The 27,348-nt window shown below is 38.5% G+C and overlaps 1 protein-coding gene across 8 annotated transcripts in view; it reads left to right on the top strand.

Moving 5' to 3' along the window:
* Positions 1 to 27,348, top strand: part of RBMS3 (RNA binding motif single stranded interacting protein 3) — a 722,404-nt gene that overhangs the window by 664,423 nt on the left and 30,633 nt on the right. For all 8 annotated transcript variants that reach the window (XM_057424892.1, XM_057424891.1, XM_057424893.1 and 5 more), the window contains one exon: positions 23,039 to 23,149. In XM_057424892.1, coding sequence (XP_057280875.1) covers positions 23,039 to 23,149 — 111 coding nt within the window. The remainder of the gene's footprint in view (positions 1 to 23,038; positions 23,150 to 27,348) is intronic.

Raw genomic sequence — 27,348 nt, 5'->3', positions numbered from 1 at the left:
CACTGGTCAAATTAGTTATTGTCCAGATGGTAGATTAATAAGTAGCCAGAATACGATAGGATCAGGAGAGAGCGATGGACTACGTAAGCACATGGTATTAATTATAGGCAAAGAGTTAGATTAATGAGTGTGCAGAAAGTAATGGGCTCAGCAGAGTGGTGAATTAGGTAAGCATGTGATTTGTCAGATGATTCCTCAGTTTAGCTCACCATCAAATATTTTGCCATGTGTATTGTATTATGGCTACACAGGCATGTGTGTGCTCTAAACTAGAGAGGCATGTGATACAACCTCCAGATTTATACTTCATCATGGACCATCTCTTATTTTTGCCTGGTAATACACAATATCTTGCAGTCAATGCTGATATTATCCAACCTCTGCAGTGAGAGTTCTGCTAGGCTGGCTTAAGTAAATCAGACAACATGCATGCAGTGAACAGGACACAAGCCCACTTGCAACACAGATGGTCATATAGTGCAATTGCCAAACGTGCAAGTTATGTGAGGGTGGAAAAGAAAGGCAACAATTTTGATCTGCCACAAGCAACAAATTGCTTTGAATAAGCTCTGTGCTCTGGGAGCACAGAAATTTCACACCATCTGGTGACAAGGTTGGCATGATCTACTGTGGGTGCCTTCAGCACAGAGGGATGGGTCCCTTTCTCATGATGGTGATGTGCAGTTAAAGATAGAGGATGTTGCTGTAGGACAGTTCTTCAGCAGAAAGGTTCCTGGACCTCCCTTTGGCTTCCCAAACCCTATCCTTGCTCTGCAGAAATCAGTGTTTTCATTACAGATGATAAGGTACTGGGCAGCTTTGGAGAAGGAAACAGCCTTGTGAACACAGAAGAGCATTACTGATGAACAGCTGTGTCACAGAACTAGAGTAATGCCAGGGCAGTACCGTTACAATGATGACTCAAATATAAGAATTATAAAGACTACACAACCTATGAAGGTAGTAAATGTGAATTCCTGCTAGTGAAGGCACAAGTCAGGTTCCACACTATTGACAAGATGTCCTTTTATGTACAACTGAGTTGAGTAGCAAGGGGTTTATGTAAGAATCAAGGTGTAAAATGCAAAGTTTTTTGGTTTTGTTTTTTGTTTGTTTGTTTGTTTAATATAGTATTCACATGGAATTTTGTCCCAAAGGATTCAACTATTGTTGGAAACAAATTCCAAATGAAAATCATGCATACTTGTTCAGCTATAAATGTAATGTATAGGTGTAATTCATGTTTCCCAGAGCTCTGTTTTGACCTGAGCCTGCCTTTCCTCACACTGTTTTCAAAGTATACACATAAGGCTTACAGCATTTGGTGACAGATACTTTTTCTTCTGCCACTGATCTGTTGTGTGACCTTGGAGAAAACATCTTTCTTCTCAGTTTCAGTTTCTCATTTGTCTTGTTTTTTAATCTCAATCTAATACCAATTGTTTTTTAATCCCAATCTAGTCATACCTCTAAATAGCTTTTACTACATGCTTGTGAAAACTCTAGTGGAACAACAGCCTGTCTTGTTGCCTCTAAACAGAGCCTCACGATGATTAAGGTTTAGGGTGTTCCTGTTAAACGTTAAAATAAGCCTGTCCTAGTTACTGTAGTGGTTTAAACCCAGCCTGTAACTCAGTACCATGCAGCGACTTGCTCATCCCCACTCCCTGGGTGGGATGGGGAGGAAGATTGAAAGAATGTAAAACACATGGGCTGAGATAAGAGCAGCTTAACAACTGAAGTACAATATACTACTACTACTACTACTACTAGTGATGAGGGAAATAACTGACTCAACTCGCCTTCTCCTTCGACAGTTTCTGCGACTTGTCAGGGAAGTTGAATCTGAATTTTACCAGTTTAAATCAAGAGTTAACTTTGCTTAAGAAAATTGAATTGCATAGGTGTGAAACAGTGAGAATGAAAAGACAGTCATGCGTGCAGCAGTAAGTTGATGAAGGAGACTCTGACACTTTCCTCATCCTTAGAACAAAAGCAATTCCATAAATTACCATTATGTTATCTAAGTGTATTCAAGGACCCTTTTACATAAGAAGGGGAAACTAGCTAATCTATATATTACTTATAATTACATCATGATTTATCTAGTTATTGTATAAAAATTATAGTTAGTGATGTACTCTAAGGACTTAGTGACCAGTTTGTAAGACTCAGGATTTCTGCTGTATCCAAGAACCATGATATATAATCCCTTCCAAAACCTGCTTAAATAGTTTGATTTTTTTGCCTCTTGATAATCCTGTGGGGAGGCTTGTTTCAGAGTCTTTGCACTACATTTTTCATTTCAAACCTAGAGGTTTCCCTGTTCTTTTTACATCCATCAAACATTTTCCCCTACCTTCACTAACTTTTCTCCCTTCTGAATGTTCACCACATTAGTTTATAGATAAAAATCTTACATACATCTTTATTTTCTAGGCTAACAATGTCAACATCCCTATGCATTTGCAGTAACGTAGGGATTTTGAACCTCTATCTGCAGCAATGGTCCTTCTTTGGATCTGTTCCACTTTGAGTTCATTTTTTCTAGGACAGCCAATGCTCATAGTATTCCAACCTTTTGTACAATAGCATTAATACTTCCTTCTCTTTGATGGGATTACTTTGCTGCATTGTGAAATAATATCTTTTTTCCCTTGCACACATGACCTTGGTAATGCAGTCATCTTCTAATTCACTGATATACCTAGGTTTTCTCTTTCTTCCAGGTTTCCAGTAAATGCTACTACGTTTTTATGAATGTGTGTATATATACATATATATATATAACATCCATATATATACCACAATGTAGTCATAAAGGAAATCACATATTAGCCTAATTGTCTTCATGAATTTGTGCCTTGGCCTGTTTAAACCAGTCCTTCCTCTGTACTAGCTCAATATGCCTCTTTACTGAATGTACTTCACATCATAATTTCCCCAAATCTTACTATTCAAGGGCATTATTAAAAATACTGGGTGAGAACAATTCTTATGGAGATTTTAGTGATCCTCCCACTGAAGCAGTATATTTTTTATCATTCCCAAAGTTAAGTAATTTCTGGTATAGCATTGCCTGAAATACTTTATTGACCTTCAGAGAGCTTACAGCTGCTGCATGTCCTTTGTCTAGAAAATAGGTCATTTTATTTAAAAAAATGAGGTTGTCTAGCTCTGTCTTTGGTTTACCTATGTTTTATCTTTATTAATATACTTTAGTCCTAGCCACTGGACCTGTACTTCCGTGTGCCAGCTCTTCCATTGCTCTGCAATAGAGATGATCCAGTCCTTGTTCCTCATTTCACGTGAACTCATTGAGTTCAAAGACTTCTGTTTTTTTCATCTCCTTTGACTGTATTTATTCCTCTGCCTAAACTCTCATTCTCAGAAAGCTGCCTCTGCTGTCTGATGGCTCATGTGGGAAACTGAAGCCATCTCCTTATCCTGTTTGGGCTACTTCTGAAGTATCTTTAATGTGTATGTACCCCATCCTCACTGCATGGGGAGTCCAGCTCTGGGTTCTGCCCCTATTTTTCATTTATCTGTGTGAGAAACCTTTTGTTTCATGTTTGAATATCATTTGCAAAGTCTCAGACAGACTTTTAGCACATCTTTCTTCTGGCCTCTCGGTGTAGCTGGTTTTGTCTTATTTTTTTCTTCCATTCTGTATTAATTCCTGATAGGCTTATTGAGGTGTGTAAGTGGTGACTAATTAACACCTTCTTGACTGCAACTGGTAAAGCACTTTAATAATATAAGTATTTTTAAATGATTTTCCAAGAGACAGTGCTTACAGGTTTTTTATATCAATATACAAATGTACACTGTGATTTGACATCCTGAAAGTTAGAAACATCCAAGATATCATAAGTAATAGCTTATTATTGAATATAGTCAGGTCTAACGCTGTTTGCCATTCATTTTTTACTCTGTTAGATAAAATGCTTTCTTTTCAGTTTAAATGTCTTTAAAAAGAATGTAATATTGACCTAAGCTTTAGAGAACAGAGGTAAATCTAGATCAAACCATGTGTATCTTTTCTAACCTGATTTCAGCTCCACTGAAGTGGAGTGATTGCTTAATTACAGTTCTCAGGTTGTAACCTTGTGGCCTTGTTTTCATCTCAAACGGGTGTAAGTTGGGAGTAAATCCATTCGAAGTCTATGCCTTCAACAGCATGTGCCAAAAAGCTTCTTGTTATAAATCAGCTATCTGCAACATTGTTGACAGCATGTTTTCAACCTTTTTCTTACATGATTGCAAAAATGAATAGTGAAATAAAATAGTATAAACACTGAGCATTCTTTGAGTGTTTCATAGTGGGTTGATGAAGAATGAGTTGTGTAACACAGTGACAGATCAACAGAATCTGAAGAATTTTGAAGGAGTGCCAAGTTGTTATTTATTGAAACCACTGAATAGTTATTTTTTGACTACCTGCCAAATAGATCGGTTTGCCTTCCCAGCAGGGTAGGTTTTCTTATCAAATGGCCTGTTAAAAGGAAGGTGAAAATCAGGGGTTGAAATTTCACTTCTAACTGTGGTTTAAATACTGTTATTTCTTATTACTGACTACGGCCTTGAGCACAACTAGGTACAGGATGACTGCTGAACAGCCTTCCCACTCCATGACTTAAATAAGTTACCTGGGAAGTTTTGTAACACTGCTTCAGGCCTTGTTGCCCAGGAGAGTCCCTGTATCTAACATCCATCCCAAATGCCAAGTGTAGCCCTTTACCATTGTGCTTTTCAGAGCGAGCAATCAAGTGGAAATTACCTTTTCTCTATATGCTGCAAACCATACACACCCCAGTGCAGAAAACAATTGGGTTCCTCATTATCAGATGTCTATTTCTGCCTCCTACATAGCTGTATAATTCTCAGAGAAAAAACATGTGCATCCAGGGCACAGTCCAGGATAACTTGGATGATTTCTTCTTCTCCAAGCTGAGGGTCACAGGGCTGACACCCTGCTACTGATTTCCGTTATGGGACAAGAGGGTTGCATATGATTCACACAGCAAACAGCCTGCTTTCAAACACCTTTGTACTTTTCCGGTATGGCAATCTGTAAATCATTATGCACCCCCTCTTTGCCCAATCCACACAGGATGTGAGTCTGTGTCAGCTCCCAGCTTGATAGCCTTCCTCTTTAGTGCGATCAATTAAAAACTCCTGCTTGCAGCTTCGGAAATTGCTAGCCTGTCGCCTGCCTCTGGCCAAGAGGGTGGGCGTCATACTCACAGATGTCCCACATCTGACAGGGTTGAGGCTAGAGACATATTTTCCATTGTCAGGTGGGGGGAGAGCCCTGCAACTGTAAAGCTGGTCCATCCACACTGCTGCAACTACTCCTGGCTAACCCTGGGTTCTACTGGGCCAGGAGTACCAGCAGTGTTTTGGGAAAAGCGTGATTGTATGCACTTCACCACTGACATTTCCTCTTGCTGGCAGGCTATGTCATTTCTATAGGAAAGAGAGGATTGCTGTAGGTGTGCTTACTTTAAATGTGAGTGAAGTGTTTGATGCAATGAGTGTTTGCTGGTGCTTCAGAGGTCTTACTTCAGGGAGAGTTGGGGCTGGACATTTGTCAGGAACATTTTGACTGCTTCTGATAGGCAGATGCAGTGCTCTTTCTTCCTGATCTGTGTCTGTGGAAGTAGCAATGCTGTACTAGCTCCCTTGCTAACTCCTACTCCAAGTTCAGCAAGCAAAGCCTCCCATCATGACAGCTAAAGCTGTGACAGGCCACATCTTCCCCCAAGAACAGCAGAGAATAGCAAAAATGTGAAAGACCTGTGCAATTCCCCTGGTTCCATGCTGCCTTCTACAGACAGTAACACCAAGTTCATATCTTCAACCTCCACTTAGTATCCAGTCTTCTGACATTTCAGCCTAATCTTCACTGGTGTTCAATACCATGGACACATTGGCTTTAATGGGGAGGCATCTACAGAGCCAATTTTAGACAGTTGCTAAGGGCAGGGTGATGGGGGGAAAATGGTCTTTGAAAGCTAGTCTTGGTGCTGTTGCTGCTACCTGGAGAGACTTTGGGTTCAGTGCTCATATTTGGACTCACAACAGCAAACATACTTTCAATCTGTGCCAATGTTCATGGTAAAGGCAGGTGTGACTTTCCTGGAGTAGCTTCCAAGACCGCCATACTAGTATTGCCCTTTTCTTTGTTTTGTCTCCACTTTCCAAGGTAGCAAAACCAGACCATTTTTCCTTGGGTGACAAAATTCAGTTTTGGCTATAATACTGAGAAACCTTTTGCTGGGACTGCACAGGTGATGTGTACATTTTTTGAGGCTTTGCACTTCAGTAGATAGTAACCACAGATGCTTCCACAGGCATAATATAAATAGGTCAATGTGTGCAGCTGCCATCCATTCATAAAAAAGCAGCATTGGAGGTGTTTGTGCTGTAAAAGGGGTGAGCTCATTGTAAAGATATTGGAATAGAGCTTGAGGAGTTTATAGTACCATAATCTAAGAGAACTTCCTCTCATGGGGACTGGATGTTCAGCTGCGTTCCTTTGTCATTCTTCATGGAGTTTTACATGCCATTCAAATCTGTCTTCCAAATAAAAATTCAGTGATACAGGTCATGGCTTTGAGCATGTGGGCTATGATGATTAGCCATGATCTGTTTGTGATGATTTCTGCTTGCCTCCCCAATATGTAATGTATTTGAATCCTCTCTGAGCTTCTTTTCATAACGCTGTTCAACAGATAAGTAAAAGAGTAAGTGGGAGCATGCTGTGAGTGTCAAGTGAAGTATGAGACTCTGCCTTGTTCTTACCTTTCATCTTCTCAGCCAAGCTAGGATAATATCTCATTGGGTATTATGCTATATTTATTCTTCTTCTCACAGACAAAAAGGCTATATTAACTCTTTTGTGCTGGTAAAATTCTTGTGGATAAATACAAGTGATGGAACTCTTTGAAGTTGATAATTCCAGTATCCAGTATAAGTCATAGATGCATCACAGGCATTGCTTTTGTATGTTATATGTTCTAAAGGACAATAGTTTTGCTCAAATGTGGTGGTTTCCCTCTGAGAAGTATTTTCTCTATTTCAAAGAATGCTATCTATCTCTGTGATATGCTCCAAAGTGGAAGCCTAAGCCAAGCAACAGCAGAATCAGCAGAAGGTTAGAATGCGTGGCAGACAAGGACTTAAAATCCCAAAAGTCTTCTCTCCCATTTTTTGCCATACACATTGTTGGTTAATTAGTTGCTGTGAAGTCAATGCATGCTAATGTGAAATTGTTTAGCTTCACTAAGTCATGGGCTGCAGCAAGCTGTTCAGGCCTTGAAACAGCTGACCCATTGGTACACCCAAATAACAAGTTTATAGCAAAGACACCTGATCAGAAGTGAAAAGATGAATCATTATCTTTAAAATATAGGACAGTTGCCAGCAAGTTTTAAGATTTTCCCTGCAAAGTTAAGGAAAAAAGGTAATGAATCAGTTCTGATGATTGATACAAGGTTCTTATTTTCCTGAAGGTTTCCAAAGGCTTCTGAAATGTTTCTGAAATATTCCAGTAATTGGTGTTGTACAATATTAAATAATCTGCCAAGCTGTCCAATTAAATACAGCCATAGTTGCTTCTCAAACCTAAAATTAACTGCTTGTCTTGACATAGTGTGAGCCCTCTTACACAGGTGGATAATTCAAGCTCCAGGAGGAGTTTTGGTCACCTAGTTTCTCAGTTCAGTGGATCTCCAATTGAATCATTTCCTCTTAATGGGTGACTTGACTAAGTGGTTTTAAATTAATTAGCTAACACAGTGGACCTGATATTGAAGTGTATGATCAGCATCTTATCAGGTACTACTTATTTCCTGTGTGAAACTGCAGTGGACTTCCCAACAAATTCAGAAAGTTTCTCCTTCTTCTAAGGAAGCTAATCAAGGAATGGTTGCACCATCCCAGGTGTGTTTTGACTCGTGATTTTTTTTCCCATCTGATTTTAAAGGCATTTTCAGAAAATCAATTCTTTAATAGTATTAGATGTTTTATTTGGTCACTTTTAAGAAAGCAGTAATTGACTTCTTACAGACATAGATTATTTTTTATCCACTAATACATTTTAATCCTGGTGCACAGCTATTAATGGGATATGCTTCCACTCCAAAGCAATTCAGATTGATTTTGTTTCTACTTCAGAAATATATTACAGTAGAGCCACAGTATATAAAAGTGCTCAGTGTGTTGAAATGAGCTAGCTTCATGGTATTTGCAGCTTCTAATGGGAGCTCAGTACATTTAGAGAAGAAGTGGTGATTGATTGCCTGATGCTGGGGCTAATTGATATGGCACTGAGTTAGTCAGAAGCTCTCAGCTCCATCAAAATCACACATGCCACTGCTCCAGTGCCTCTTAATATTGACTGGGTAGTTCATATGATAAAAGCAGCATGTCTTGGAGGAGACTTCCAGAGCTGAGTGAATCTTCCTTCAGCATTAGTTACATTCTTTCCAGAAAGGCTTCCTGCCTGGAGTAGCATTACTCCTCCACTGGAAATTTTTTTAAAGGATGTTCTCAGGTCTGTTTGTTTTTTATGGGCTTGGATGCGGTCACTGAGATCCTGTGAGATCAGAAGAATGGAATGAAAGTGGCCACAGATGACTCTTGAGCTATTTCCACAGCTGGATGCACAACAGCCGGAGTAGGCGGTCCTCTGCAGATGAATTAGTTCGTTGAAGTGCATGATACAAAACATCTGTTACAATGAGAACAAACAAAACCAATATGCCTTTGAAGACTGAGATGTGTTGGGAGCTGCTTGCAAGGGTGCCGAATGAGGCAGTTGTCAGCAAAGAAATGTTTTCAGGCTTGCCCTTGTCTGAACTAAAGCAAAAACTACACGGTAAAAATATCTAAATTCAATCAAGCAAAAGGCCTGCTTTTCTCAAATTTTTTCACTCTGATTCCTGGTACGGCAATGGGGAGGGAGAGAGCCCTTCTGTATCTAATTTTTTTTATATCTTAAACCACTTTCAATACAATGGTATAATTCCAGCTGAGTGGCTGTAAAAACTTAGAAGCTACACTGGTACTGTAACTGTTATTCTGTCAGTCATTCCCTGCACTGCTTTATTACCAGCTGTCTTGAAGTGCAATAGGCATTTTTCATTGTCACTGCCACCTGATGACAAATAAAACCTTCAAAATGGTTTTGCTCTGAGGAGTAGCTCATGGCTCCTAGCCAGAAGTAGACCCTTCACGTCACCTTAATGAGCAGAAGCGATACAAACGTTCTCACCCCGTTTCACTCTTACAAGACAGTTACTTTTAGCTGCCTTTGATTTTTTTTCTCACAGTTGAGCTGATGAGGAAGTAGGAATACTAGATTGATGGCTTCACAAGCAAAGATTTGGGAGGGCTATACCCATGCTTATTACAAGCACGGTGACCAAGGGCATGTGGGATAGATATTTCTGCAGTAAACAAACATGATGTGTGCATGAAGGCTAAAAACAAATCAATCCTATATGCATAACAGGAAAAGGCTGCACTGCCAAAGCATACTTCCAGAGAAGGCTGGTGCACAGTCTTGTGTGTGCACATAAGGTACACGATTGTAGTAAAAGAAACAAATAGAAGTTAATCCTTTAGATGAGGTAAGTATTAGGGGTATGCAATTTTGGACCTGGAGATTCTTTAGTTCTTGCCCTGCTGATGGCCCTCTGTGTCTGCACAAGCAGCTACATTGGTTTTCTTAAAGACACAACTGAAACAGGAGCTCCCATGGGTCTCAGGGTGTCAGATCAGCCATCTTTCCTGGCTTTGCATCTGTGATCCAGTGGTAGGTGTCAGGAGAGGTGAGAAGCTGCTGAGGAAGCAAAGTTAAACAAGTGTCTTGTTTAGTTCAATTGATTCTAGTTTCTGCTTTCCTGTTGAGCAGGGTGTCTGATTGTATACGTAGTCATAGTTTATTATAGCTGTACAAGACAATTATGTTAATCTTACTTTTATTTCCTAATATTCTTTGATCTCATACACATCAAAGATGTAAAATTTTAGTCCTGCTGGTAATTAGGTATAAAGAAAATATGCTGTCTGTCAGTACAGAGGATACAAAGCACAAGAAATTGTCCTGAGGGAGTCTAGATTCTAGTCTAATTTTTTTTTCTTCTAATCAGATTTCTAGCTTCCTTTCATCAGTTGCCTCAGCTATTAAATAAATGTACTGGAAGTAAACTTTGCCATTGTGAAATTCATTCATCTTATTAAACCACCTAGTCACTCAGTATGGATCCTCAGTTGAGGAAAAGCAGTTTGATACATCAAACAAAAATGTACATCAGTGTTTACCAAACTTAGAGTAAGCCCTCGCAGTCTGTATTGACAAAGGTTTCACGCTTGCTTGCCGTTAGTTTTAAGCAGACCAGGGCTAATGCTGTGCACAGTTCTGATTTGATTCATCCGTTATAGTCCAAAGGCTTTGATTTCTAACTTGTGATTAGTGCTGTGGTCAAGAACAGTAAATGAGTATATGCTAAATTATTTGGCTCTGCAGTTGCTCTTCAAAGCTGTCTTTCTGGAAAGAGAAAACGTTCAGGGCTTATTTTACAATTTCTGCAGTGAATCTCTGCATCAGTACTTTATGCCTACAGCTGGTAGATTTATAAGTTGCAATTTATTCTGGGGATTGACCCCTTCCCCCACTTTTGTTCATGAATTGCAAAGAGATCATTATCTTCATAAATTTGTTTACTGTCCAGAACTTTTTTATGAATAATTTATGGCAACATTTCAGCCTAAGGATTGTTCTCAGTGCACATAACAAGTATTTATTAGATGGTTTCATACTGGAAGTTATTAGCCTTGCTGCCTTCCTTTTCTGAGGTTGGTTGTCTTGATCTTTGTTAATTATTTCAGCTTCTAGACAAGATCAGTGTCTTGCGATAAAATGAGAAGTTGTTTCTTGATTAAACATCTCTGCAGGCAGCCATAGGCTCCTGTGTGACAAGTACTGCAGAAAATAAAAATAACACAAAATTTAAAATTGGGTTGCTGAAGAAAAATAGATCCCTCAATTACAGTCTGAATCTGAAAACAAGAGCAAGATCATTTCTGCTTGCAGTAATTAATGACAATCTGTCTGTGGTATAAACATCTATTGTGTACCTGAATAATAATGTACAGTTTGGCATCTTTCTCTGAGGATTAAAACAATGTGAAATCCTGGTAGCATTCAGGTCAATGACAAAACTAATTGATTTCAGTGTGGCTAGGATTTCAGGCCAATTTGTCAGATTCTGTAAACTGAGATCTGTATGTTACTGTGATTGTTGGGTTATGGAGATTTTAACCATTGAGATTACAAACGGCTTCTGCTAAAAGTTTGTCCTCATCTAGTTCTGATCTTATACTTCAAGCCTGTGCATTTCTGCATTACTTCCCTGCATTTATAATCATTTGCAGTGACACACTGAGCTGAACACCACAAAATAGGGTCTTTCATGATTATTATGATTATTATCATTAGTGTGAGGTGTCCCTGCCCATGGCAGGGGGGTTGGAACTAGATGATCTTAAGGTCCTTTTCAACTCTAAATAGTCTATGATTCTATGATCCTATGATACTGCAGTTCCTTGATAGTAGAAATAGTACCAGAAAACACCACAAGAAACACTACCAGAAAACCATTTCATGTACTTTTTAGTCCCACAAATGGATTTTCTGTGTGCCTGGAAAAGCCATTGCAGATCAGAAATATGGCTGCCAAGAGGTTGGTCTCTATTGGAGTTTATCAGAACATCTGCTGTTAATTATGTTGTGTCTTTTGATGTCAAAGACAGAACAAACGTTTGTTTGTTTTTGTGGAGGAAGGAGGTTCACACAGACAGAAGATTCACAGGCATGCAGTGCACAGAGTCCAGCCTTTGAGTCCCCATCACTCTGGAATTATTTAGATCACTCTGTTTTTTCTATACGCATAGCTCTCAAGAAAAGATGGGGTTATTACCCTTTTGCCTATCATCTAGTTCCCATTTATCTTCCTTTGGATATTTTGTGTTTCTTTTTCCTCTGAGGTTACCTTTTCCCTCTGGCTGTGACTGGTGAGACTATTACATGTGTAGTACTCTGAATAATAATAAATTTGGCCTTGTGGGCAAAATCAAATAATAACTCTAAAACTTGTCTTGAAGTGAAAATGTGCAAAGGGAGAAGGTAGTGACACAGAAAAGTTGTGAAAATGTTGTTAGACTCCACTCCAGGAAAGAACTTAGGGAGTGGGGAGACAGTGAGGGGAAGAACAAAGACAAAATATATATAATCTTTCTGTTTTGATTTCTGGTTACTGAACTGATTTTAAGTGGGATTTTTTTTCCTTCAAATTTAGGTAAATTCTGAAATGAGATGTCATTTTGAAATATGGTGGGAGCATTGCATTTTGACAGCTCCAATTATTTCTTGCTTTTGGTCACAGTTATGTGTCAAGTGTGACCTGAGTTCACGTAATGTTTTATTCTCCCTAAAAGTGTTTTCTCCAAATTATTTACTGTTCATCTCATCAATACATGTATACCATCCAGCAGGCCTTTTTCTTTTCTGAAGCTTGTACTGTGATATATTCCTCCAAAGCATAGAGATCTTCTTACCTTCATGTAAAAGGCATTGTCCTGAACTCATGAGACCCATCTGCCCAGTCTGTGCTGTCCAGGTGGCTGATCATCCAGTTAGTCAAAGACTCACTCTGGTACATTTGTCACAGTAGTGGACCATCAGCTTACTCTCTGGCAGCAGAACAAGGTGCTGTAAATTGTCTGAGGCATTTTCACAGTAGTATTTGGTAATAGGCAGTTCCTTGTCAGCTGTTTTTCTGGAGAAAACTGAGCACCTCTACAATATTCAAATACCTGAAAGATATTCAGGAAAACAGCCCAGAGAAACATTATTCACTTCAACATAAAATTCTGCAAATCACACTGTGTGTGGCGACACAAGTAAAGGAATAGAGAACATCTTCATCATATGTCAGGATCTGACTGCTGTGCATTCACATGGGCTTGTACACAGTGACTGGTAGGAAATGGTGGTGCACCAAAAAGCTATGATAAATCAAAGATTTTATAGAGAGTAGTGCAGCATGTATGGATAAATGTGAGCCACAGACACCTACCTAATTTACTCCAAGTAAGCAAACAAGTCCTAGCAGCAAACTTGGACTTCATTTGGTGATGTTGCTTTGACTATTTTTTATTTTTTTTTTGCTACTTTTATGACAAAAGGTTGCAGTCAATCAGACAGCCTGATTCTGAGAAATGCAGACTTCTGCATTCATCTGCTTATGCAAAAATTGACTGCTGTTTTAGGGTAGGTGGAAATGGATTATAATTTGTTGTAAATAGCGAGAGGTTGCAATCTATCAATGAAGAGAGAGGTAGTAATAAAGTATTTGATCATTCTAGGCACTACTGTAACTGGGGAGATGAAAAAGTACTTTTTCATCTGTTTTCTACATTCATTTACCAGTATCACCAGAATTCCTCTGAAACTAGTGGTGTGATGGGATGGATGTTGTCCATTCACTAATGTGGAAAATGGACTCTTTCAGGATCAGTCTTCAGTGGTTATGGCCTGAGAAGGCATAGTAGTGATTGGTGTAAATGGGGCAGCGTGTGGGGAAGTGACAGTGCAAGCCTCTCCCCCTCTGTTCCATCACTGCCCTTCATCTTAGAGTTAACCTACAGGGATGCAGCTGTGGGGATTCATCCCTGAATTTCTCAAAATCCTTGGGGGGGGCTGTTGGACATCACCAGTTGTGGTGATGTATTTTTTTGATGGAGTTTCTCTGTGGGTAGCTGATGCCTGGATATAACTGAACACCTGTAGCTTGATAATGACTTTCAGTCCCAGCAATCATCAAACCTGGTGACCCAGCATTGAGACTCCCTATTCTGTTACCAGTCCTCTGAGCCTCTCTGTTTTCCCCATGTACTTTCAACATATTTACCATGTTACAGCTGTGCTCACTGCTATACAATAGTTAAGAGGGCTGCCAGCATTTCCAGTATGAACTCATATTTTAAGGATAATAACTCAGCTGTAAAAATGTGCTCCAGGCTCAAACTTTATAAAGAAGATCTCAGCCCAAGAGTGACTTTATCTGGACAAAAGATAAGGGAAAATATATCCATTTGTATTTACAGATATATTAAAAACAAAGTAAGTAATCCTTGCCGGATCAGTTATTTCCTTTTACTTCTTTTTAGCTTAATAATAACCAAAATCTACATCTTTTTTAATTTTTCACATCTACTTTTTAGATTAGCTAGTCCACTTGCACAATGAAGTTTTACTCACAAGGGTCAGTTTTGAAGTGCTTTTCCTCAATATTTTTTTCTTCTTTTAAAAGACAATAAAGTGTGGAGCAAAGTAGACTTAAATTAGCCATTTTCTGTTATTGACTTCAATCTGCACAGCATGAACAAAAGGTAAAACGTTTCCTTTTCTTGATTCATTTGGATTGGAGTATGTAATCAAAACCACCTTTTTCTCTTTGGCCCTGCAGTGGTGACAACCTGGGTTATACCCGCATCTTGTGGACTTGAGAAAGTTCAGAAGTAAATCCAGACCCATCCAAGAACCGGTAACAGACTAGGTCCTGAGTCTATATATCACGCAGATTGTAAAGTAGTTAGAGGTCTTTGGTAGAAGGGGTACTTAGAAATTTCAAGCATTTATTTTAACAAATGAGCTGGTTTCACTGGAAGTACCTTAAAGTAAACAGGAACTTAAAATATTAGATTCTTAGTTATAAAACATGTTCATCCTCTGTAGAGTCTTATTTTCTGACTGTGGACAAAAACCTAAGAGTTCGAATTTGATTTCATTTACATCAGTTGTACCTTCACTGATTTAAATGTGGTTAGCTTTGACATGAATGCTCTCTGTGCTTGCTCCCATCAGCTTTACTGGCTTCTTGTAGTCTCATGCATCAGGAACAGAACTTTTAGGTAAGGACATTTTTGCAGCCACAGTTTCTTCAGATTATGTCTGTATTATTGGTTGTTCAAAACAATGGAAAACTGGACAGGGGTCACTGAAGACATCATCCAAGGATGATGAAGTTGTTCAGGTGCAACAGAAACCATGTGTTAATGGCAATTGTCTTGTACAGAGTCTAATCCAACCAGCAATTGGTCAGACAAAACATAGTTAAAATTTGTAAAGGCACAAGTAAGGCATAGGCTCACATTACTTTTAATGATGGAATATAAAGTAAGAAAGTACTACTGAAAATCTGTTCCACAGTCTTGGTTTTGAGGTCCGTCTAATCTTGGAGTGGCAAGAAGCATCCTGATACTTACCATTCTCTTGACCATTCTTCCCATAGTCCCCTCAAGGATTAGGGATCTTGCAGAGGAGAACCCCACTGTCTGCCACCCTGGCACCTCAGTCTCTCCTTGGTATTTCATTCAGTAATACCACCTCATTTTCTGAAAGCTGAAGACATTTCAGGTTTTTCCATCTAATTCTGATTGTGGCTGGGTCCTTCTGCTGTTTGGAGTGAACACCATGCACACTCATACTGTTCTCTTCTGCCTGCAGTTGTGTAGGATGTCATTTTGTCATCATACCTCTGGTGAATACGTAGGGTTATAATACCCATCTGCTTATCTGGTTCTTTGGCTTTTGGGTTGTTTTTTCCCTTTTGTTGATAGCCAGTTCCTCAGCATTTCTGATGTCTCCCAGTGTCAGTGTTTGTCCTTCTAATGAGTGAATCTTTTCTTCCAGTGCAGCCACTATGTTGCAGCTCACACAGCACAAGTCCCTCCTGGTTTCAGGCAGGAAATGAAACATGGCACATCTGTTACAGATCACAGCTGCTATCCTGTCACTGGCAGTTGCAGTGTTGAGGCTAAAAGTGCACACAGAAGAAATGTTAAGACATTTCCTTCCCAAACCTAGTTAGCCAGTCTCTGTGCCTGGCAAATGACCTATGTACTAAATCTAACCAGAAAAGCAGAGATCAACAGTGAGGTCTTTCAGACATTTGGTCTCATCAAATGTCTGTAGTCATGACTTCATAGAGACACACAGACAGGGAAAACTGGCTCACCTTGCCCAGAAGGCTCAACACGCAGGGACAGCCAGGATTCTACCACGTTAAAAATGCCATACATGCATCTCATGCCACCAGCCTGCTCTGCTCCTCCACATCCAAGTACAAGCTCTTGAGGCAAATCTTGCTGTTAGGCATTTTTCTTGTATTTTGAGTGTATTTTCCTGAGTAAAATCAAGTAACTGTTTTCAGCCAATAACAGAAGCTCTTACTCAACATTTATTAAATGTTGCTCATAAATAATAAGCTTTAAAACGTGTCACTGCTGCTTTTATTTGCTTTTGTCAAAATAAATCCTGGACTGAGACTTTCAAACATCAAGCAAATTATCCACATGTTTAAAAAAACAGTGTGGACTGAGTGGATGTAATAGAACTAGCAAAATCATTTGTCTTCCCATAAGCAATTATAAGTGTGTATATATAAGTCTATATATGTAAGATCAGACTGTTGAGGATGCAAATATGGCTTCCTTTTTTTGAAAGTTTATTTTCACCCAGTGAGGCAGGGAAGTGAAAATTTAAACTAAACACAGATGCTGACTCATATTTTAATTGTGCTGTTTGATCATTTCCATTTTGCACCTTGTTAGAACTAGGATGTGCCATCAAGTCAATTTTAATGCCTGGTTAGAGGCATGAAGGGAGGGAACACAGCAGAAGTGTTTGGAGAGGAAATGTTTGGATTTAGCTTTAATAGATTAAACTCCATTATAATGCTAAGAAAATCTAGTCCACAAGAAAGAGACTCCTGATTCCCAGGCACTGAGTGACATGGGCAACTTTTTGTTAGCCACAGAAATGCAATCTCTTTCTTTTTTTAATTCCTTTTAGATTAACAGACAGTGGTACGTTATGAAACTTACTGGTTTTTCAACTCTGGTAGGAGCATAAACTACTGACATAATGTCACAGTGGCAGTCTCTGATGTATTTATTAACCAGTACCAATATAGTTGCAGTTATTGCTTTACTTGTGCACACAGCTACGGATACAAAACTCTTCTATTGCATCAACTGTATTTTCTTTATCTCTTGATGTTCGCATTTCTATATTCTTTTAATCTGCATTTATATGTGGAGCCTAGTATCTGTATATTATCAAAAGCTGTATTTCAAACTAGGAGGCACGACATACAGCTAAAGGCAAGAAAGACAATGGGAAACAAACCATCCAAAACCTTGGCTGTTGCTATAGGAAACATGGTACATATACAAAGTTCACTTTATTCTTTATTTACCACATGATATTTGAATTCCTAATTCTTTAAGACCAGTTACTTCTGGGTAGTAAGTGTCTTGCACCTCTGACATACTTAAAACTGAGGAAAAATGTTAACAAACTTACAGAAAAGAAAAAAAAAAAGGGAGAAAAAGAAAGCAAATGTGTCCATTGGTCCAAGGAAATTCAGCTAAGGTACAAAGGTGATGTCAGGTAAGAATTTGAATTTATGTCCAAGATTAGAAATACTACAGTTTTGGTTTAACATTTGCCACAGAAGCAGGACTCAAAGTTGCTGAAAGTCTGTATCAGGGTTTGCCCAGTCCAAAGTTAAAGTTTCTTTAATTTAGTGCAGTGTTTGGGCTTCTTGCTTACTTTACCACATTTTCAGTGAGCTTTGAAATCCAGCAAAGTTACGAAATGAAAACAAATCCTAAGGTTTGCAAAATATACATTATTAGTTCATGTCTGCAGGTCTTCTTCACCAAACTGAAATAATGATTTTATTTTTGATCAGTTAGTAAATGCCAAGGTAATTGGTAACTTTTCATTGAGAAAAGAAGAATAGGTTTTTATTCGGTTTTTATGAAATATTAACAAGTATTCGAAGCAGAATTGATGACAGAGAGCAGAGAGGATTTCACAGCTAACTTTAATCATCCTACTATATTCATGGAAGTTTGGCCACTTAATAGCTGGCTCAGAGTACTTCACCAGGCTCACTGCTCTGACAAGGGGATCCTGTTTTTCCTGCTGTCTGTAAGAGGCAACCCAAGAAGATGAGACAAGTCTATCTAGACAGAAGAGTAAATCAATATAAATATGGTCCTAATTTATTCAGTATGCAGAGAGAGTACATTTATCTGCAAAAAAAGTATGCATGTTGGGGTTTTTTCACATTAATTCTTGACAGACATGTCTGTCTGATAAGTATAAAGTAATCCTTTCACTCAGTTTAATAACGCCTCAAGAAACAACATGTTCTCGATAACATAAAGACATTTGTTTGGTAGTATGGTAATAACTTTTCAGATGGAATGACCTGGTGCTTATATAACAGCACAATGTGTCTATAAACAAATCTGGAAAGTAAGTTTGCTGCTGTAATGTTTGTTGGCTTTACATTGGCCAGTGTTTACAAACTAGAATCTGTAAGTATGCTTAACTTGTTAAAACTTCCTAAATAAAGAAAAAGAAGTAAACTGTCAAATAAGCAGATGCTTACTGAGAGCTTTAAAAACTATTTATTCAGCTGGTATTTGTTCCGTAAGTCCAATATCAGTATTACAATACTGTAATAAAACAGAAGCCTTTACTACAGTTTATTATTGTAGAAAGCTGGGACTAATCTTCCTACCACTGGCCCCCAAGTGCATCTCTCAACTAGTGACCTCTCTGTTCCTAAAGCTTCCTAATACGCTTTTTATTTCTGATGTCACTTTCCCACCCTTTGAAGCACGTAAGTTGGCATGTGTCATTGTACCAATATAAACTTAATTTCTGCTGCTGCCTTTTGACATTTGGTATTGGCAAGTATTTAAAGGAATTTACTTAATGCAATAAACAGGCTGTATTTAGTGTCCTTCCTGTGATTCCTGTGTGTTGCCATATAGGGAGTGGGCAGTGTTTGTAGTTGATGAAGTCAGACTTCTTGTTTGCAAATAATGGACTACAAAATATTCTGAAATAAATATATTCACTTTCTTACATGAAAAATATGTCCATAGGGCTTAGAGCATTTTAGCACAGCAAGGTCTTTCAAGTAAAGTGAAGGGAAATTAAAGTCTGTATTTCAATGAATATATCTTGGGTTTATCAAACTGTTGCTAAAATTGTGCTTTTTCTTCTGTTATTGATTCCTTACCATTTGCCCTGTTAATTTCTTTTAAAGCCATTATAACATTGACAGAATAGTATGACAAGTGTATATGCCAAGAATAGCTTCTAATTTCTTCTACAGGTTTTATCAACTAAGCTGGGCCTTCAGTAGTGTTATGCCATGCTAAGATGTCTCTCTCTATAGTTTATAAACTCAGTGAAATCAGACATCCAAACAGATGAAGATGAAAAATGTTTGCCAGTCACCAAGTGGATGATTATCAGAAAATACCTATTATAGACCAAAAAGAATCAAATTACTTTTAATATGATGGCAACATCTGATGCAAGGCATTGTTGTCTTCTACAGATAAATAAGTTGAATATGAATGTACTTGACAGTATGTATTATGAAATGCATTATGGTCTGGAGACTGAGTGTTGCCCTAACAACCAGATGATATTTCCTTAATTAAGTGTAATTTTTTTTCCATATGTGATCACAAGAGGATTCTGCAGACTCTGGTGAATTAATGGTCTGGCAAATGCATATGATTCTCTGCTCTAGGTAGCTGTCAACTTCAAATATGTTAAGCTGTCTTAGGAAAGCTGCAAAAACTTTATTTGTTTTTCCAACTTCTTTTCCTAATGTATTAAATGGTATGTGTTTAGGGACTAGAATATATGTATTTTCTATTCAAAAATAATATGTTTACTGTCTTTAAGCATTTTTTTTGTCCTTGATATATTTCCTTTCAAGTCCATATTTTCTAAAATAGTTTATTTGCAAATCCTGTATGTCTTCTTACTTACTGAAAGACATTTGCTATCAGATTTTTCCACTGAGTGTCTGGCACATGTGTTTGCTTCACTAAATCATAGGTTTTCCTTCACCACTGCCCCGTCTTCATTTCCAAGTTCCTGAATTTATGCGCAGGAAAAGCTATCAGTCTGTCTTGTCTGTAATCACAGCAAGTTCCTCCAACCATACCTTTGCAATAAACATCTCTGCAAAGAAAGCTTGGTGTTTTAAGGCTCTTGGACATCCTAAATTAATTGCAGCCACTACTGCTGGCAGTGCAAGGCGGCATGAAGCTATGGTGTGGGTGTGACTTTCTGCTTAGCCTCATTGAGCTTACAAGTGGAAGCTCACCTTGCCTGTCACAGAAAGCCCTGAGGCAGTTCCCCATCTCTACGCCAAAGGAGAAGAATGCAAACTGATAACTGTTTATCAGTTGACAGATTTGGTCTGCACAAAGCTTACAATTTCTTACCATAACCAAAAAGTGCAGGTGGGTGTCCAAACACCAAGAACTCTTCTGACTGTGTGGTATCCCAGGCCACTGATTTTGAACATACAGCAAGAACATTGTTTTCCTTGGGTATGGTGCTGCTTCAGACTCTTGCACTGAATCTAGTATGCAAAGACTGCCAAATGGGTTGAGTGAGTGTATGCCCCATAGATGTGCATTCAGACTTTCAGCAAAAGGGTAGATTTTCAGGGAAAATAGAGAAGCATGAAAGAGAAATGCCATGTAAGCAAGAAAGAAGGGCTTTTGAATAGAATATTAATTTTACTATGCCGTAAGAAATTTTGTGGTGAAAGTTTGTGACTATCTTGATTTGTAAGGACCTGTGCCAACAAGAAGAAGGATAGCCTTGTTGTAGTTTATTAGAATTACTTAATCAGTGGGTTAATCAATGTAAACCAGTGCAATTTATTATAGCCAAGAAAGAGGCCAAAGTGTTTGCAAGTACTGCAGGTTTGATACTTGCACGTTGATCAGCTTGGTTTATAAGCATTTATTTGGAATCACAACAGATATTCTATAGAGGCTAGTTTCTATAATTTGCTAAATTTCTCTGGGGACTCTTGTCAGTGCAAGGAATGTAATGTGCTGTGAGACGTTGTCGTGGTTTAAACCCAGTCACTCACTCCCGGTGAGTGGTGCCGGGCTGACAACAATCGAGGGCCCCCCCCCCTCAACGGGGCTCTCCCCTTCCCCGCTCCCGGAGGAACGGGGAGGAGGATCAAAAGAGTGCAACTCCTACGGGCTGAGACAAGAACAGTCCAGCAACCAATGTACAACACAAATCACCACCGCTACCACCAACGACAGCAATGATAAGAGAAAATAACAAGGGAAGAGAATACAATACCACCGGCCAAGAAACGAGTCCCACCCGGAAGCCCGTGTCCTTCTGGGTAACTCCCAGTTACCCCCCACTGCGGGCATGATGTGCTGTGGTATGGAATACCTCTTTGTCTAGCCTGGGTCAGGCGCCCCGTCTCTGCTTCCTCACGGCTTCCCCTCCTCCCTGGCAGAGCATGAGCCTCACAAAGTCCTTGGTCAGGGTAAACATCACTTAGCAACAACCGAAAACATCGGTATCACCAGCACTGTTCCCAGGCTGGAAGTCAAAACACAGCACTGCACAGCTACCATAAGGAGAAACATGACTGCTACTGCTGAGCCCAGGACAGACATAAAACAAGCATGTATGTATTTCATATGCTAAGGGTATTTCAAAAAGGACTGACCAAGCTGAGCCTACTTCCTCTTTACCATTGCATGCAAATAATGAGTTCACAGAGACTGAAGAACCTACTTCTCAGATAGGATGCACATAGACAAAATATTGCTGGAAGGTGAGAAAAAATTAATTGGTACTTCCCCAGCATTTTTTATTTTTGGTTATTTTTTATTTGTGACTGAAAATTTGAAATCTTTTGCGTCTTATCAGATCCTCGGCAATGCACTCACATAGCTGTGCAGTAATAAAGGGGAGAAAGACACGTAAGAACAGGTGTTCTGAGGGTTTTGGAACTAGTTTATTTAAAATTCCTGTTCAGCTGTGGATTTTGTCAGTAATCTTAATGGAAAAAAAAATGTCAGTTTTCTTTTTTTATTAAGCAAATACGTTCAGCTGTGTTTTCCACACTTTGTAGTAGACATAATGTGACTGTGCAAATTTATAATGTGTGCATACAAACATACATATGCACAAAGCAGAGATATTATTTGGTAGGCAGAAATGGCTGAAATGCCTCCTTATTTCACTATCTACAAGAAAGAGTGGATTACTGTTTCTGATTTTCTCAACATGGGAATTAGTATTTTACACCATAAAACTGAAGAGACTCAACACTTCACTAAGGCATGGTGTTACTAACATGGTACCTTGGGGAGTGGGAGAGCAAAACGCCAGGAATATGAATAGCAGAGAAGCTCTCTCCAAAACTCCTCTAGTATGTCTTTTGTTTCATTTCTGTTCAAAGTCTTGCACTGGCTTTAGTTCATATGCTGCTTGTTATTAATGTCTTTTTTTTCATGTGGAGAAGAAAAATGCTTTTAGACACTGTGTATGTGTTTTAAGTGGGTGTCACTACCAAACTTACTGTCAGTAGCTGGTCTTACTTAATGGGCTATAAAGTGTCATGAGTAAGGGTTCTTAATTGACACTGGAAAAATCCAAGATAATCACTATAATAGGATGAAGATCTCAGAAACTAAAGATTTTAGAAGTCTGAGGAAATTGGGGACATATGTGTTTTGTCTGTAAGATTGTTCTATATACAATATGAAAAAAAAGAAATGACAGGCATTTTGCAATGTACAGTAGCCTTCATCATAGAAAGAATATATGCATTTTTTTGTCAGAAGCAATGAAGTAAAAATTGACATTTAATTGGAACCAACATAAAATGGCCTCATTAGTGGTGCAAATAATACATGTGGGTAGCTTGGTTGTCAATAGGAACAAAACATATTTCCTCTGACAGGTATATTAGTCTCTCTTAAGATTCCTGTCAAGTTTTCAGTCAGGTTCACTCATTTAGAGAATGCTGCCTTTTTCCTTTCTTTTTAAGTGAAATGTTGAAGTGTAAACGATGTGTGTTTCTAGGGTGCTGTGATAACGCCGACAATGGACCACACTATGTCAATGCAGCCAGCAAGTATGATGGGCCCTCTGACCCAACAGATGAACCACCTTTCCTTGGGCACAACGGGAACTGTAAGAACATGTATTATACTATTTACTTTCTGTATTGCAAAACATTCATTACTTAACTGAGTTTCTCAAGGTAATTTATTGCTCTTGGGTTTTCAGTGCTTCACCTTTTTGCCATTTTAATATTGCAGTGATTTACTTTGATTTTTCTCCATATCCAGAGATTTCTGGCCCTGTCTGAGCAAAGATATCAAAGTGTTTTTCATTACAATGAATGGAAACATAATGTATGACACAAACAATATCCTCATATTGCTACGTCATGCAAATGTGTTTACAGATATGTTTCTAAAACAGTCATACAGTCAGCATTAGGTATTATAGGACAAAAATGATGAAGTAGTATGAGTATTAAAGCAGCAGGTCAACAAAATTCTACTCTGTACTTAGCAGGAATTACCTGTACTAATTCTCGTGTAAATATTAGTTTTTTAATCAGAAATATCTTTCATGTCAATCTAGAAAGTTTTATTCCTCTAGGAAATGGGAGTTCTGGCTTCATGGTAGGATCCACTACTCAATTCTAAACCATAGCAGCCAGCTATGCTCCGGGCGTCATATAGCAGCCATCATTTGCTCCAGGCTCAGAAATGTGATTTTGGGTCAAGGTCAGCTGTGTTTCCAGTATACTATATTTAAATATGCATATTTCAACAATTATTTTCTCTTTAAGCTGTGTCAGATTCAAGTAACACCCCCAGAGTCAGAGAAGGGTAAAAAATACTCTCAATAAAAATGATTACAACTCTTTGAAAAGTACAAAAGCCTTCACAAAATGAGTGGTGGTTTGATATGTGAATGTGTGCACACTGCATACACATGTATATTTTTAAGAAAATGCAGGCATAAGCATTACACTTTTATGTCTTTATCACACATGCTCTTTACCTAATAATTACTTGAAAGATCTATTATGTATTTAAAATTTTTATCTTTTTCTCCAGTCTACTACTTGATACTAATCGATAGAGCATCTTTTTCCAACCTTTTTTAAAAATTTAATAGGTACTGAGTAAAGTTGCATCTGTACAGGCTTACTTAGCCCCCTGTATCCACTTAGCCACTTAACTCCAGTTTCTTTCCACCTTATTTAAAAAAACTCTGTTAAGATCTGAGACTTGTGGTTTTATTTCTGACAAAACTTAAAGATGATGATTTATTGTTTATTCCTGTTATTTTAAATATTTAATTCAATAGTCAAAAGATGTAGGAATTGCATCTCAAATCTAATATCAGCATTTTTCCTCTGAAGACATGAAATCGCAGCAAGCACGAGGACTCATGAGAATTTCTGCATATGTAATTGCTGCCTCTCAAAAGTGTGGTTAGAAATTAAGACAAGGAAATGGAAAATGGTTGGGCTGCTGGGCAGCTGCTATGAATTTTTCCTTCTGTCTATCATTTTAATTTCTACAACTCTTGTGCACATTGTCTTCTGTGATCGTTTTCTTGCAGTCTTAATGCTATGAAAGTCCCAGGTAATGTTCTGTTGTGACACTATTACAATGGTTATAGTAACAAATCATTTGGGGAGGCAGGGAATGGACTCTGAAAGGCAGTGAGTGATCTAGAGGGCAATAATAAGATCCTGAATTTATTTTACTGCAACTGAAAGGAGATATTTCCTTCCTTTTCCTAGCTCTTTACACAGTCTTATCTTTCAAGATCACAGCATTCCCTGATAACTTATGAAATACATTCAGAATATATATACCATATAGATTTATGTTTAGCATCTTTAAAACTCCTAACTCTTACACAAAACGTAAAGGGCAAGAAAGAGTAAATGACTGATGGCTGTTACAATATCCACAGGTTTTTCATAAATCTCAGATGGCACCCTGTTTTATCGCATATAGGATTTCTTTTTGGCAAAAACACCACCAGCACCATATTCAGTTAAATTCCTCATGCAAGCAGGATAATCATGGAGGTCATCAGGTATTCCTCCTGTCAGGAATTAAAGGGAGAGTGTCAGGATTTGGGCTGCCGATAGCAGTTTTGTTGGATGTATCCATCCTGACTTGAAATTGTATCTTCCTAATGTGTTCTGTTACTGAAAAACTGTGTGAAGGGAAGGGACAACCTATTTAGACATATGATTTATTTAGACATAATTTTACTTCATTTATTCTGAAGTCTGAATTTCAGTTCAGACAGAAGCATTGAGCATAAAACCTTTACAAATTGAACAGAGTCCAAACCATGCTCTTATGAATGCCTCAGCAGGACTAAGTTTTATGTGAGTTATAAGATAAAAACTAAATGTTTATGTTCTGAATATATTTTTTAATTTTATCCTTAAAACTGTGCAAGAGGGTGCCATAAAGAGCCACTAGCTGCCATTCAAGAGACCAGGCAGATTTTTTGAGGCAAACAAACCAGAAAGTCACAAACAGTTCTGCTCAGTGTTGGCTGTAGGTGTCCCAGTTTAATTTAAAAGCTTGCAGTATGTAAAGCAGTTTGTTTTAAAAGGCTTTCATACGTTCACTTCCTTAGACAAACCATTTTGCTAATTAACATAACATATTTTTCAGCCAAAGCAGACCTCTGTGGTCACTTCAGGGCGAGTTGACTTCAAACCCACTTCCAAACCTGCCCGATTCAGGATGAATGCTGGGTTTCTAAAATACCGGTTCAACAGAAAATCTATTATCTAGTGAGTAAGCTAGAGAAATAGCATAAGGGCCTATGCATGCCTCATATCTTGTGGGACTTACTCTGCCTTTGGATGCTCTCTAAAAGATTAAAATACTATGCCCAGGCTGGAGCCATTCCACAGGAGTGACTCTTCATGGAGAAGCACTCTTTAGCCCTTCAGTGAGGCAAATTACCTGTGTAAGAGTGGCCTCTGCCAATTCCTGCCTCAACACCAGAAACTGCACTTGAGTTTTGATCTCTTAGTCCTGAAGCACACTTTAAAACTCATAGGAACTGGGGGGGGGCAGCTGCCTTCATCCCTGCCTGCGCTTTTTAGTCACCAGCCCTGGCAGGGCATTTCTCGCTAAATGTTGGCAGGGCTGCTTGCTTCCAGCTGGGACCATCCAGTTCAGCAGCCAAAACAGAGCAGTTTTCCTACAGACACATTCACAGCCAGCTGCCTTTCCCTTCTGCTATGGGAAGCCTTCAGTAACTGGCTGCAGTAAGCACAGACCAGAAAGCACAAAGAATTTTGTTTAGGAAAGTTCTCTTTCTCTCCAGAACCCCCCAAAGAATGTGTATTTTATTTTATTCTCTTTTTTTAATATTTTCATTTCTTATCTATTATTGAATTGTCTGCATAAAATCAGACATCTCTGCTATACTAAACACTCCTTAATCAGGAGGATGCACGAAGGCTATCAAGATGCCAGGGCAAGTGAAGAACCCAGATCCATCTTTACTTGATTTCACTGCCCACAGCAGAAAACATACAGCTGCAGCAAATATTCCAGGCCAAAGGATAGTATAGGACACAGAGGAAGAGAGGAGTAATGATATGCAGTTTGTGGCAAGTCGACCCTGTGTTTCTGTGATAGATTTTTGTACAGCATTTGCATCTCCCATTTACTGTGCCTTGTGCTTCGTCCACCAAGAACATAATTCCTCTCTGCCCTTATGAAAATCAAATTCATTTTTGCTAGTGAAAATACAGTTTATATTACTGATGAATTGAGAGGCAGGTGTGCTGCTCTAATCACCTCCTCAATCTGCCTGAAATCTGGAGTTAAGCAGAGGGATAGAATCTGGAATCTGCCAGACAAATTCCTTCTGCCATATTTATATGTATTTATCATATTACCTCTTCACTCAAAAAGAGCAGAAAGCATTTATACTTGTGCACTGGCTTTGGGCAGGCATGTAAAGAAAACCTAAGCATAAATTTTGTTAAGATTACAGCAAAAAGGCAGTAACTCTGCATATTCTGAGTGAGGTGACACTCACCCTCAGCTCCTACAATTGTATTAAAATAAAATTTTAATGCCAGAAGACATAATGTGAAGACTGACAACCAGTTTTAAAATGGAAATTTTTCTTTTGTTTACTAGTTTAGTATCATTATTTATTACAGTAAGTCTTGGTTTTCCTATGTAATATTCATCTGCAATTAGGTCTGTTGTTAAAAAAGGTACCATAGAGGGAGAATAGAGTGATTGAGCCTGTAAGGGCAGCATTGAAAGAGCAGCATTAGTATGTGTTTAATAATGTATGGAGGCTGGAAT

The sequence above is a fragment of the Pezoporus wallicus genome, unplaced genomic scaffold (genome assembly GCF_028554395.1).
Source record: "Pezoporus wallicus isolate ANWC-B61680 ecotype Strahan unplaced genomic scaffold, APGP_CSIRO_Pwel_v1 contig_3181, whole genome shotgun sequence".
NCBI lineage: Eukaryota > Metazoa > Chordata > Aves > Psittaciformes > Psittacidae > Pezoporus > Pezoporus wallicus.
The sequence above is the reverse complement of the archived record's forward strand: the minus strand, read 5'-3'. Positions and strand labels throughout refer to the sequence as shown.